This window comes from Orcinus orca, chromosome 17 (assembly GCF_937001465.1).
Source record: "Orcinus orca chromosome 17, mOrcOrc1.1, whole genome shotgun sequence".
NCBI lineage: Eukaryota > Metazoa > Chordata > Mammalia > Artiodactyla > Delphinidae > Orcinus > Orcinus orca.
The window spans coordinates 58,536,327-58,550,087 of record NC_064575.1 but is presented as its reverse complement, the minus strand read 5'-3'; the positions used below and the strand labels follow the sequence as shown (position 1 = coordinate 58,550,087).

General features: G+C 38.1%; 1 protein-coding gene across 1 annotated transcript in view; it reads left to right on the top strand.

Annotated features, from left to right (window-relative positions):
* The first annotated feature begins 301 nt into the window (after nucleotides 1-301).
* Nucleotides 302-13,761, top strand: part of EIF3E (eukaryotic translation initiation factor 3 subunit E) — a 53,450-nt gene continuing 39,990 nt past the window's right edge. The window contains exons 1-5 of the mRNA XM_004282938.2: nucleotides 302-481; nucleotides 6,591-6,705; nucleotides 8,316-8,433; nucleotides 12,212-12,254; nucleotides 13,322-13,426. Of these exons, the coding sequence (XP_004282986.1) occupies nucleotides 392-481; nucleotides 6,591-6,705; nucleotides 8,316-8,433; nucleotides 12,212-12,254; nucleotides 13,322-13,426 (471 nt within the window). The 5' untranslated portion in view covers nucleotides 302-391. The remainder of the gene's footprint in view (nucleotides 482-6,590; nucleotides 6,706-8,315; nucleotides 8,434-12,211; nucleotides 12,255-13,321; nucleotides 13,427-13,761) is intronic.

Below are 13,761 nucleotides of genomic sequence, written 5' to 3'. Positions count from 1 at the left end.
AGCTCAGCTATTCCTTGTACTTAATTTTCTGGAGAGCAGGGGCCTCATTATCTTGTCCTTTGCCGCATCTCCAATACAAATGACATTGCCTCAGCAATCAATTCTGAGTTTTCAGTATTTGTTAACGGAACGGATTGCGGGACACCTACAAACTTGCAAACAAAAGGAATTTTGCCCGCCCATCCACCCCGTCCCAGAGTTGCCGGGAAGGAGGAAGGGAGGGAGAACCTCGCGCATGCGCTATTGTTCCCTGAGCTCTCGAGGCTGAACCCCGCCCCTTTCCTTTGGCTGGTTTAACCACTGCACATGCGCAGTAAGGGTCTTGTCCGTTCGTTTGTCGGCGCTATCAATAAAGTTTTAGCGACCGCACACTTCTCTTTTCCTTGGCAAGATGGCGGAGTACGACTTGACTACTCGCATCGCGCACTTTTTGGATCGGCATCTAGTCTTTCCGTTGCTTGAGTTTCTCTCCGTAAAGGAGGTGAGTGGGTTTTTGAGCGCGAGGAAGGCGTGGGAGCGCGTGAGATGCGGGGCAAGGCCGAAAGGCGGTGGCGGTAGCCTTAGGCCTTACCCACGTGTGAGGCGGCCCTGAGTTTGGTCCCGAGTCGGGCAATAAGGATCTGCTGGTAGTTAAGCGTCGTCCCTGTTGATTAGCACCGCGGAATTCGGCCGTGAGTAGGGGTGAGGTGACAATATGAAACTCAGGGGAGAAAGGGAGGGGTCTCTGCTTCACTTCTTGAGGTGCCAGTGCCGCTGGGACTTCCGCATCGTTCCTCTTGGAAGTTGACGATTGGCTGGCTTCCCTGTATTAATGCTTGAGCTTAACATAAAGCTGGCTTCGAGAAGCAAATTGGACTGTTAGAGACTTAAATTTTTCTTTTGGGCACAGTAGGAGGGGTGACCGTGGCTTTGTGTTTTTGCTTGCCGGATCGTTTGGAATGATTTTCTTACACTTAAATATCTAGCCCTTTGGTTTCCGTAAAGTTGGGAGTTCTTTGCGAGGAGTTTAACTGGTGTTTCGGTAAATAGCCACTTCCTAGAAGCGTAGCTTTTTTTTTTTTTTTGCGGTACGCGGGCCTCTCACTGCTGTGGCCTCTTCCGTTGCGGAGCACAGGCCCCGGACGCGCAGGCTCAGCAGCCATGGCTCACGGGCCCAAGCCGCTCCGTGGCATGTGGGATTCTCCCGGACCAGGGCACGAACCCGTGTCCCCTGCATCGGCAGGCGGACTCTCAACCACTGCGCCACCAGGGAAGCCCAAGCGTAGCAAATTTTGTCTAGTGGGGAGGGGACCCCAAAAAATAATCCGACAGTAATTTTATCTTAAGAGTTGTTTTTCGGTGTATAGATGTACAGACTTCGAGTGATTTAAATTGGTTGTTAATGTTCATTGAGCTATTCCGGATATCTTGAAAAAGTATTTGGTCCTAGTACCTCATTTAAAAATATCTCAGTCCTAAAAGTTTGGAGATATTAGGCTTAGTTATACCGTAGTTTATTGGGAAATTGATATATTTTAATAGTTACAATAAAGTAATATTACTGTGATGAAGGAATTAGAATATTGGTCAGAAAAATGCGTTCTATTTCTAGAAGCAGATTAAACCGCAAGTCTACTTTGGGCACTCTAGATTTGGGGAGTAGATTTTGTGTGTTCCAACAGCAATAAAACAAAAAAGCCCTACAAATAAACATTAAATTTTTCTGATAAGTTTTCAAATTTTCCCATGGTTCATTGGATAGGTATAACCCTCAAATTCATATGAACCTTTTCTAAACACCTACACACAACTCTAAAGTTAATGATATTAGGGAACAGCAAAGTTTACTTTCAATAAATATTCAAGCATGCCTTGCCATATAAAGCTTTATCTTGAAATGCTTTTGTCTTGATTTTTCTTTTATAGGATGTACTTAACCTGTATTGTAGAACTTGCATAAAACAGCCCAGTCTGCCTTCTGTTTCTCTTTTGGATAATTTAGGATAATTTACCAAAGATCAAGGAATAGAAAAATATCCTCTATGCTTCTGAACTAGCCAAACTTCATATTTTTGTAATGTGTCTTTACACCTTTGTTTTTCAATGCAGACAGATGAAAGGGAGGAATACATAAGTGTAAATTAGTTTTTCATAGGGCAAGACCAAAACTGTGAACGGCAGCTGAGAATCAGTGGAAAATAACTGCTCAAAACCTGTTTCCTTGGAGAGAATGTTGGTAAGATGGCTGTGATACACCAAGGGGAAGACAGCTGCTGGAGTATTTATTTATCAATTACTAAGTATAGGACTACCGTGGAATTGTGAGAAATCCAAGATAAAATCCAGACATCTCATCACTAAAAAAACTCATCCTTTCGTGGAGATAGAGGTCTGTAATTATAAGGCTAAGAGTAATAAATGTCAGAAGTAGTGGCAGAGTGCTGTCAAAATTGAAGAGGTACAGAAAGGATTCTGAGGAAGAGAGGCTTGAAGTTGAGTTTTGAAGGCTAGATGGTTAGGATAGTCAATGATCATGACACGTGAGGGTATCAATTGAATATATTTATAGTATCAATATGTTGGAAAATATAAACTCCATTGGAGCAGGAGCTTTGTTTTATTTCCTTGCTGTGTTCTCAGCAGATAGAGTCTGGCATAAGGGCTTCTCATGACTATTTAATAAATGAGTGAATATATATTTGAACCTTAGTGTTCTTTATTCTCAAGTGAAGTGGAAGGCCAGATAGTGTTTAGCAGCCTGGGTACTGAATTGGGACCTGGATTAGGATCCTGGCTCTGTCACTTAATACCTTTGTGCACTTGAGAACAGTTTCTTTCCCATCTTTTTTTTTGCGCGGTACGCGGGCCTCTCACTGTTGTGGCCTCTCCCGTTGCGGAGCCCAGGTTCCGGATGCGCAGGCTCAGCGGCCATGGCTCATGGACCCAGCCACAACGCGGCATGTGGGATCTTCCCGGACCGGGGCACGAACCCGTGTCCCGTGCATCGGCAGGCGGACTCTCAACCACTGCGCCACCAGGGAAGCCCCTCCTTCCCATCTTAACTAAGCCTTTTCTCATGCATAAAGTGTTGGTACTACCACCAGCCTCATAGGGTTGTTAGAAAAATTACATGAAATAGTACATATAAAGTATTTAGCCTTCTGGGACAGAGTAGGTACTCCTAAGTGTTTTCTATTAGGAGGCTAGGCCATCCTATATGAGAGGTATTCAATTGGCTTTGTTTGTTTGTTTTTTTAAGTTTTGTTTGTTTTGGGCTGCATTGGGTCTTCGATGCTGTGTGCAGGCTTTTTCTCTAGTTGCGGTGAGCAGGGGCTACTCTTCTTTGCTGTGCGTTGGCTTCTCATTGCGGTGATTTCTCTTGTTGCGGAGCACAGGCTCTAAGTGCGCGGGCTTCAGTAGTTTGCAGCACTTGGGCTCAGTAGTTGCGGCCTGTGGGCTCTGGAGCGCAGGCTCAGTAGTTGTGGTGGACAAGCCCAGTTGCTCCACGGCATGTGCGATCATCCCGGACCAGGGATCGAACCCATGTCCCCCGCATTGGCAGGCGGATTCTCAACCACTGTGCCACCAGGGAATTCCTCAACTGGGGTTTTGAGGAGGGAAATAAAGACTGGAAATGGTGACTGAGGAAACTGACCAAAGACAAATGCAAGGATTGGTAAGTTTGGAGGGCCCAACTGAGATTGGAAATCACACATTTATAAGTGGTCATTCTTGGAGTGAGAGAAATGGTAGTTTATTTGAGTAGTATAGAAATATGTGGAGGTAGGCTGGTGATAAATAAATGCCATCTAGAGATTGATGAAAAGGTTTGCTGATTAGAGAAAAGCACAGATGTGATTGAATAACATTATTGCCTAGTTCTGAAACATTTTATAGGTGACCTTAGCCATAACGTAGAAAAGAGGGAACTTTTTTCCAGTGCTAGAGATAGACATTGATTGTATTTGGTTGGAGAAAATGAATGGAATAAATGTTAACCGCTAAAGAGAAGGGCTTTGAAATAGCCAAAAACAATATCCAAACTAATGTAGAAAGTGACAACCAAATAGGGTGATGTAAAAATTAGAAAGAACAGAGGGTATGTTGAGGGTGATGAACCATTTTAGAGGTAATAGTGGAAGAGGTGATGAATGTAAGTTAAAAGTCTTAGAGATGAGCTGATGAAAGTTGTTATGATTTGCAGGATAAAGGAATTTTAAGGCTTGAGGTTTTAAAGAATCATCAGTATGGATGTTGGATTTGTGGAGGATGATAGCAGGAGATGTCAAAAGAAGATTTTTAATCTATTAAAAAGTAGGAGTTGTTTTCAAGAGGTTGATAGACTGTGTTGGCAGACTATAACCTGTGAGCCAGATACAACCCTCTCTGCCTGTTTTGTATAGTCTCAGCTAAAAAAAATTTTTAACAGGTGCAAGATTTGCAACCTTTCTCAATTATAGAACAATAACTGTACACAGGTTAAGTGAAACGTTTCCTGCCCAAAAAGAATTCCATTCTTCTCATTAGTAGAACTGTATTACAGAAAATTTTATAACATATTATATTTTTTATTTCAAAAAGAAAATTGAAGCTTTTCTCTCTTGTACTTATATATAGTATCCTTGATTTTTGCTTTTTGGCTCACAAAATCTTACTGTCTTTTCTTTACAGAATAAATGTGCCTATGAGATAAAATTTAGAGAGGATGGTATAAGCAGATATAGATTTAAGAAGAGCCCAGTGAGGTCTGATGGCAGAGGAGAAATGCTTTGGATCTGCAGTTGGGAGAAACATTACAAATTAAAAGCTATTGATGAAGTGGTGAGGAGAGGTGGCATGCCAGGAAGAGGATGTTTTCACCTAAGATTAGGGTTTCTATGGGGCAAACGGAAAGGAAATTTCTTTTTTTTTTTTTTTAAAGTAAACTTCTTATCAAGTATAATATGTGAACAGAAAAGTGAGCTGGGCTTCCCTGGTGGTGCAGTGGTTGAGAGTCCGCCTGCCGATGCAGGGGACGCGGGTTCGTGCCCCGGTCCGGAAGGATCCCACATGCCCAGGCGGCTGGGCCCGTGAGCCATGGCCGCTGAGCCTGCGCCTCCAGAGCCTGTGCTCCGCAACAGGAGAGGCCACGGCAGTGAGAGGTCCGCGTACCGCAAAAAAAAAAAAAAAAAAAAGAAAAGTGAGCAACTATAAATCCTTTTTTCCCCCAAAGGAAAAACACTTATGTGTGACCACCATCCAGATCAATAAATAAAACGTTGCCAACATCCTAAATAACTGCAATTTATTTATCCAGTCTAATGTTGATAGGACTTGGCTGTTACAAATAGTTCTGCTGGGAACATTCTTGGTAATGTCCTTTGAGTATACGTACCCATTTCTGTTGGGTACTTAGGAGTAGAATTGCTGGGTTAAAGAATATTTTAGCTTTAGAAGATAAAAACAGTTTTCCAAAGTGGTTGTAGTTCTGCCAGCAGAGAAGGTGTTCAGTTACTCTGCAACTATACCAACACTGGTATTGTCCAGTTTTTTTAGTGTGATTTTAATTTACATTTTCTTTATGACTGATGCGGTTGAGGGCTTTTTCTGGTGTTTGTTGGCCATTTGGTTGTGCTCTTGTGGAGTGCCTATTTAAAATCTTTTAGCCATGTTCAATTGGATTGTCTATTTTTTCTTACTGTTTTGTAGGAGTTCTTTATGTAGTTTGGAAGGTTCAGGTTTGATCTCATGGCTATACCGTTTGACCACCTTTATCTTTTCTTTTCATGGGTAGTAAAATGTTGTATAATCTTCCTTCATTTTTCTTTGCTTGACAAAATTAGATTTAGTACAAAAATCTTTTCTTTTGCTGAAACCTTATCTTGACTATTTGATTAAAAATTGTTTTGAATTATGTTACTGTCTCTCTCCTTGAATGCTATTGTGTAGAATCCTTAACATATTGCTCAGTACACTTCATGTTTATGTGAGTTTGCTTATGTATCTATTTGGTTCCTGAACTGTGGGTTAAATTACGTTTCTTGAACTCTTTGCAAAAGCTAAAACCTGATATGACAAGGTTGACTGAAAGAATGGGTGCCAATTTGTTTCAGGGGTGTGGATGGGAAGCATTATAAAGGATTTTAACTATTTAGTGGAAAAGTATGTGGGGGAAAAAGGAGAGGCCACCTCAACGAGAAATGGGTAGGCATCATGTGGATGTGAGAGAGACTAAGAAGGTAAAACATTTAAGGGTTGATTCTTAGTTACCTGAATGTGGAGAGGAGTCAACAATACTATGTGCTTATCAGGGGAGTTGGTGTGGTTTATTTACTCACAGCCTTGTTCTAGAAAGACTAAGAGATGACATGTAGGGACACATTAAAAAATGAAGTTGGTGGGAATGGCTTTGTGGTATGTAATTGCCTTTATTTTAAAGTTGCTAGGTAAACAAAATATTTTATGTCTCTGTAGGCTGATTGCTTGCCTTGTTGTAGGAGGGTGAATTAATAGTATATATTTTATTAAAAAAATAGTTCAGGACATATGTTTCCAGGTACACTATCTTAATATTAACCACTTTACTTGAGGGAACTTCAATTTATTCATTAGAAAGTAATTTTCTCTTGCAGATATATAATGAAAAAGAATTGTTACAAGGGAAATTGGATCTTCTTAGTGATACCAACATGGTAGACTTTGCTATGGATGTATACAAAAACCTTTATTCTGATGATATTCCTCATGGTAAGTTTTGTCATTACATCTGAAGCTTGACTTGTGAGCTGAGGCCACGTGTATTAAAAGTTTTGTGATTTATAAAAGTGCTTTAGCCAGAAGTCTTAATAAGTATTTGAATGATTTAAAAGTTCTTTGGATGAAAGGTAGTATGAAGGTTACAGGTCTTCTAAAGCAGTGGTCCCCACCCTTTTTGGCACCAGGGACCGGTTTTGTGGAGGACAGTTTTTCCATGGTCTGGGGGTGGCAAGGGGATGGTTCAGGGGGCAGTGCGAGCGATGGGGAGCTGCAGATGAAGCTTTGCTCCCTTGCCCGCTGCTTCCCTCCTGCTGTGCAGCTGGATTCCTAACCAACTGGTCTGCAGCCCGGGGGTTGGGGACCCTGTAAAATGTGTGAAACTACTTTAAAACATGGTCATCAAATGTCTGCAGTTCATAGTATGCAGCATCAAAGTTGTACTTATTAATCAGATTGCTTCCTTAGAATTATCTGGGAATTTTGCAGTTTTTTGACTTTTTCAGTTGGCATCTTGTGTGCCTTAGAGATTTCTTTTTTGTCTTGAAGCATCTGGGTTCTCAAAAGCATGGTCCCCAGAACCAGCATCCTCAGCTCACCTGGGAGAACTTGTTAGAAATGCAAATTCTTGTGCCATACCACAGATCTACTTAACCAGAAAATGTTGGCTGAAGACCAGCACTCAAATTAGGGAACTGCTGTGGTATATTTCGAAATCCTTGTTTTCTGTAGTAATAGATGTTCTTAAAACAAGCAAACAGAAAAACCCACTATGCACATAGTATTTTAAAAGATTATAAGAACTCAGTAGAGAAATACAGTTTACTTTGTTTAAATTGACATTTCTCAAAATTTGATCACAGATCCCGTCTGTGTTTGAGAAACACTCTCCTAGTATTAGTACTTTCTAATATATAATGTAGAAATTATTACATAAAACATAATCACTATTTTGACTTCTATTATAGTTCCCTGCAAGAACAGTAGCTCTTTAAATTTTAGTTTGTGGTAAAAAAGTAAACTATTTCTTAGTGAAACTTTAAAACATGCTAACAGGGTAAATTATGTGCAAGTTTTCTCTGACTTCATGATGTGGTAAAAAGAAACTATAGAATTGGTTTTGAGAGATTACAGAACTAGATTTAAAGTGAAAAGAGAAATTATTGACTGGATTTAAATTCCATTCAACCTAGTTGAAAACCTGTACTAATAATATGTAAACCCCTCTGAGCCTCTTCAGAAACTGTGGGATAATCTCCTGAAAGAATTCAATGAAAACAAATATAAAAACACTGAGGATGAAGTGTCTGAAATGTAGAGTTAGATAATTGTTTCCTCAACAGCTCCTTCTCCTAGGCTGTATCTGTATATTCCTCAGTTTCTTCTAAGAGTAAGAAGAGGATTCACTGTTCCTTTATGTGCCTTTGCAGTGCTAGACAGAAGAAATTGGATCTGAGGAAGTTACTGAGTTGGTGGCTCCTGGCATATGCATATATTGGGGATAAATAAATGCACAATTTAGATAGACTGAAAAATTTCCAGAGACATCCTCATAGTGAGCAATATAGTTTAACATTATAGTACTCCTTTGCATTTTTAATTAGCTTTGAGAGAAAAAAGAACCACCGTTGTTGCACAACTGAAACAGCTTCAGGCAGAAACTGAACCTATTGTGAAGATGTTTGAAGATCCAGAAACTACAAGGCAAATGCAGTCAACCAGGTAACCTCTTTTTTTTAAAATTATTTTATTGAAGTATAGTTGATTTACAGTGTTGATTAATTTCTGCTGTACAGCAAAGTGATTCAGTTATACATATATATACATATTATTTTTCGTATTCTTTTCCATATGGTTTATCACAGGATATTGAAAATAGTTCCTTGTGCTATACACTAGGTCCTTGTTGGTTATCCATTCTGTACATAATCGTTTGCATCTGCTAATCCCAAACTCCCAATCCATCCCTCCACCACCCCCTCCCCCTTGGCAGCCTCAAGTCTGTTGTTCTCTGTGTCTGTGAGTCTGTTTCTGTTTTGTAGTTCATTTGTGTCATATTTTAGATTCCACATATAAGTGATATCACATGGTATTTGTCTTTCTCTTTCTGACTTAGTTCACTTAGTATGATAATCTTTGGGTCTGTCTTTGTTGCTGCAAATGGCATTATTTCTTTCTTTTTTATGGCTCAGCAGTATTCCATTGTTTATATGTACCACATCTTCTTTATCCATTCATCTGTCATTGGACATTTAGGTTGTTTCCATGTCTCGGCTATCGTGAATAGTGCTGCTATGAACATAGGGTTTCATGTGTCTTTTTGAATTATGGTTTTATCCAGGTATATGCCCAGGAGTGGGATTGCTGGAGCATATGGTAACTCTATTTTTAGTTTTTTAAGGAACCTCCATACTGTTTTCTACAGTGGCTGTATCAATTTACATTCCCACCAACAGTGTAGGAGGGTTTCCTTTTCTCCACACCCTCTCCAGCATTTGTTTGTAGACATTTAGTGATGGCTCTTCTGACTGGTGTGAGGTGGTACCTCACTGTAGTTTTGATTTGCATTTCTCTAATGATTAGCAATGTTGAGCATCTTTTCATGTGCCTGTTGGCCATCTGTATGCCTTCTTTGGAGAAATGTTTATTTAGGTCTTCTGCCCATTTTTCGATTGGGTTGTTTTTTTGTTGTTGAGTTGTACGAGCTGTTTGTTGTGTTTTTGTTTGTTTGTTTTTGCCACAGCATGCGGGATTTTAGTTCCCTGACCAGGGATTGAGCCCTTGCCCTTGCAGTGGAAGCGCAGAGTCCTAACCACTGGACTGCCAGGGAATTCCCTGTATGAGCTGTTTGTGTATTTTGGAAGTTAAGCCCTTGTTGGTTGCATCATTTGCAAATGTTTTTTCCCAGTCAGTAGGTTGTCTTTTTGTTTTGTTTATGGTTTCTTTTGCTGTACAAAAGCTTGTAATTTTGACTAGGTCCTATTTGTTTATTTTTGCTTTTATTTCTGTTGCCTTCAGGTAACCTCTCCTTAATTTGAATTCTAAAAATTCTGTTTTCTGGATTAATACAAATGTTAATTCATACTTTAGTAACCCAGTCTAAAAGTTCACAGTTTAAGAGATAGCTTTATCTGCTTTTTTCATTTATCTTTATTGTGTAGGGACGAGGAAGTCCTTAATTATAAATGTTAATAACTAAATTTTTTTTAGAACTTCTTTACCAATTAATCCAAATCTGATTATGCTGAGCCGCTCCCCCCTCCTCCCCCCTTCCCAGGGGACATTTGGAATGTCTGGAGACATTTTTGGTTGTCACAGCTGGAGAGGTGCTACCAGCATCTAAAGAGGAGAGGCCAGGGATGCTGCTATACATCCTACAGTGCATCAGGCAGTACCCTCACTTCCCCCAAAAGAATTACCCAGCTCAAAATGTCATTAGTCCTGAGGTTGAGAAACTGTGCCTGGGCAATACCTAGAGTACATGGGTTGCTCAATGTATGGGAAAACTGAGCTCACTCTATCACTTTGCTACGTTGTCTCATATCCTTCCATGCTCAGCCCAAGGAGGGTAGTATAGAGCTGATATGGTTATATTTTATTCCTGATTTCCTCTTAGCTAGAAATAGACTTATTGTTTAGTTTACAAAGAAAGCATGTTACCCTACTCTGGCTTTACTAATTGAAGCCCTTTGGGTCATTAAAAATGTTTAAAAATAGTCTTCTACTAAAACTGAATATTGCCATTGTGGTAAATCTTTTCTATCAATATATTCACCTGAGGAATTGTTTAGGATTTTACCATGTTGCACCTTGAGTTCTTAGGATATGTCATCAAACCAAATTTTTAGAGCGATTGGCTCTAAGTTTTCATTTGTGATTTGAGAAAGTGTTACCAGATATGTTTTAGAAAAGCAGCAAATACTATACAATTACTATACCTTACTATAATGTGCCATGTTATATAGTATGTATATATATACAGAGATAACTATATCTTAACAAAGCTATTATATATATGTATTTTCATATATATGTATATAGCCTGTATATAGCTATCTCTGTGTGTCTGTGTATACTAGTATACACTTAGAATATCATGAGTAATTGTAGCCCTTCAAGTCACGTGTAAGTGCCCACAAAGGGACAGCTGAAATAATCCAGATGTTAGGGTATGACAGAAAATTTAGGATTTTAATTCTAAGTTTAGTCTAGTCACTTAAATACTGGGAAGTAATTAGATTAAGGTATGAATAAGATGAATATAGATTTGTTCACTAAATATTAGAAAAAGATAACTCCTTTTAGCTTAATAGGCAATAAATTGGAGATAAATGAAAGGATGGAAATGGGGTAAAAACTTGTAATCTAATTTATAACCTATTCATTTTCAAAGTAATAACCTCTCCCTGCCGATTCCCCATTTTAAAATTTCATTGAATATGTAGTTTTGTACTTCTCATACTTTCCCAGAAATACCGTATCAGCCAGAGGACAGTGATTATATACCTGAGGTGTAAGGCGTATAACACAAAGTTATTCACTATGACCTATAGGAAGTGTTAAGGGTTTTTTTTTGAGATCTCTTTATGTTAAAATTTCATGCATGTTTTTATTTAGTATTATAATATGTTCATGTTAATTTTAGTGGTAACATATCCCCTCCCCATTAAACCTTCAAGTAAAATTATGCTCCCAAAAGACATGCCACGGTATTCATTCTTACAATGAGCATAAGAAAATGGTTTCATTTTTGCAAATGCCCAGAAGGCGGGCAACTCTGCCACCTGTCACTTGTTCCTTGGTGTCTTTGTCATCAATTTGTCTTTTACAAGGCTGCCAACATCTCAAGTTATGCAAAGCTAATTTTAAAAATGTTACATTGGGTTATTTGACACTTTGGTATAAATAATGATCATATAGAGTATGTAGCATAGATAGCATGTGAGTTAGGCATGATTTATTAGTCTTGTAAATTTGCCAAATCACTGTCTGTATGAGAAATACTAACATTGTGGAGGGGGACAAAATTTTTGTACAGGATTAATTCCTCCTTGTTTGTATAGTACATTATTTCCATCTCTATCCTATTTTAAGAATATATTACCTATTAGAAAAGTATCCTCAAGAGAGCAGATTCCATTCTCAGTAGGTTAACACCTAAGTAGACCTCACTGACCTCACTATAAGAATAGTCAGAATGTTCTGGTTTTATTACCTAAAAAACTTAGATCATGTGGTGAATCAGAACACATGATTTTCAATTACAGCTAAAGAAATCTGAAAGTGAAATGTTAAGTTTGCAGTTGTCCTTGAGTTCCTATTCCTTATGTTCAAAACATGTAATGTTCTGTTTATTTTATTCCGGAAGTTTTATTTTTAGTGTTTAAGTATTAATATAATTAAATTGGCTTTATGTGAGTAATAAGATAGAAGTTGAATAGGCTTGTTTTGTTTTCTGTGGTCTATAAATTACAATAATTTTTGTTTTTTTATTATTAAGGGATGGTCGGATGCTGTTTGACTACCTCGCAGACAAGCATGGTGTAAGTGGTCTTTTAAAAAATTGTTTAGTTGTCATGTTGTAGTAAGGTTAATTAAAGAATAGTGCGGTATAGATAGATTCATGGCTTGACAAGAGTATAATTTCCAGATTAAGTTATTAGACATAATACCTGGTATGTTTTTGAAACTTTAGTTTTTAAAAATTGGTCCTGATTGGAAAATAATATCCTTATACTTACCTTTTTAGATAACAGAAATTCTCAAATTGTTTGTTCCAGAATGATCATGTAATAGTTAGCATTTTATATTTCTGATGGATAAACAAGTGGGTAAAAACAGAACTAAATTTGAATTAGAATACCTTGAGCAATAGCATTAAGCTGCCTTGTGGAATACAGTAGCCCTTGACATTACCAAGACCTTCATAAACCCCCATATAAAGGAATGTTGTTATAGGCTTTCCTTGTCATCTCCCAGTCTCCTTCCCCTTGTGTTAACTCAAAGTGTGAGGCTATGTATATAATCAGTTCTTTAACTTGCATTCAAGTTTTATCATTCATTTAACAATTATTGTAACAAGAGACATGCTGACCACTGCAAAATTACTCTTTCTGGTTTCCATATAGAATGTTTGGTATATTTGTTAATGTTCTGGTTCAGAGCCCTTCTCTTGATTTTTTGTCTTTCACTTTGCTTGCATCATTAACTGTAAAAGTTGGTGTAATTTGGGGGCCAGTTTTTTCAGAGAACTAAAGTTTACTATACACATTATTTGTACAGAATCACAAAATCCTCACAGGGATGCATATGCTTGGTAGTTGTCTAAGCTCATTCACCAGCTAAGGGACTCACACATCAGACCTTCAGCTGTAATTCAAGTTTGTATCACAACAAAGTAGGTATTGTTACAGTTCAGAACTATGAAAGTTAAATCCAACAATTCCTAATATGTATTTTAACGGTCATGTGCTTTTCTGATTTTGGGGGGCGGGGAGAGGGTAGTAACTTTTGAAAGAATTGATATCTGGGGATATTTGAAAGAGTAAATGGTTTGAATTTTAAAACTCAAAATTAAAAAATAGAATTTAAGCTTTTTTCCTTTTTTTAGTTTAGGCAGGAATATTTAGATACACTCTACAGGTATGCAAAATTCCAATATGAATGTGGAAATTACTCTGGAGCAGCAGAATATCTTTACTTCTTTAGAGTGTTGGTAAGTAATTTTTTTTTCTTTTTCTTCTCTTTTGTAGGTTGCCTTGGTTCCTTAAAACATGTCTGTAGATTTGATCTGTCCATTAAGTTTTCAACAGTTATTGGCAAAAGGAGAAAAAAATAAACTTTCAACAAAACCAAATAGAAATAGGAAACCTTATTTCAGGGCCTCAAAATTTGGAGGGAGATTTAACTTGTCCTTGAAATCCAAAAGTAGGAACCACTAATTTTTCATTTTATATATAATTGTATGATTTTAGCATTAGAATTCTATCATGTAGTGAATTTGTTATAGTATTACTGTACAGCACAGTGAGTGGCACATTGTGGGTGCTT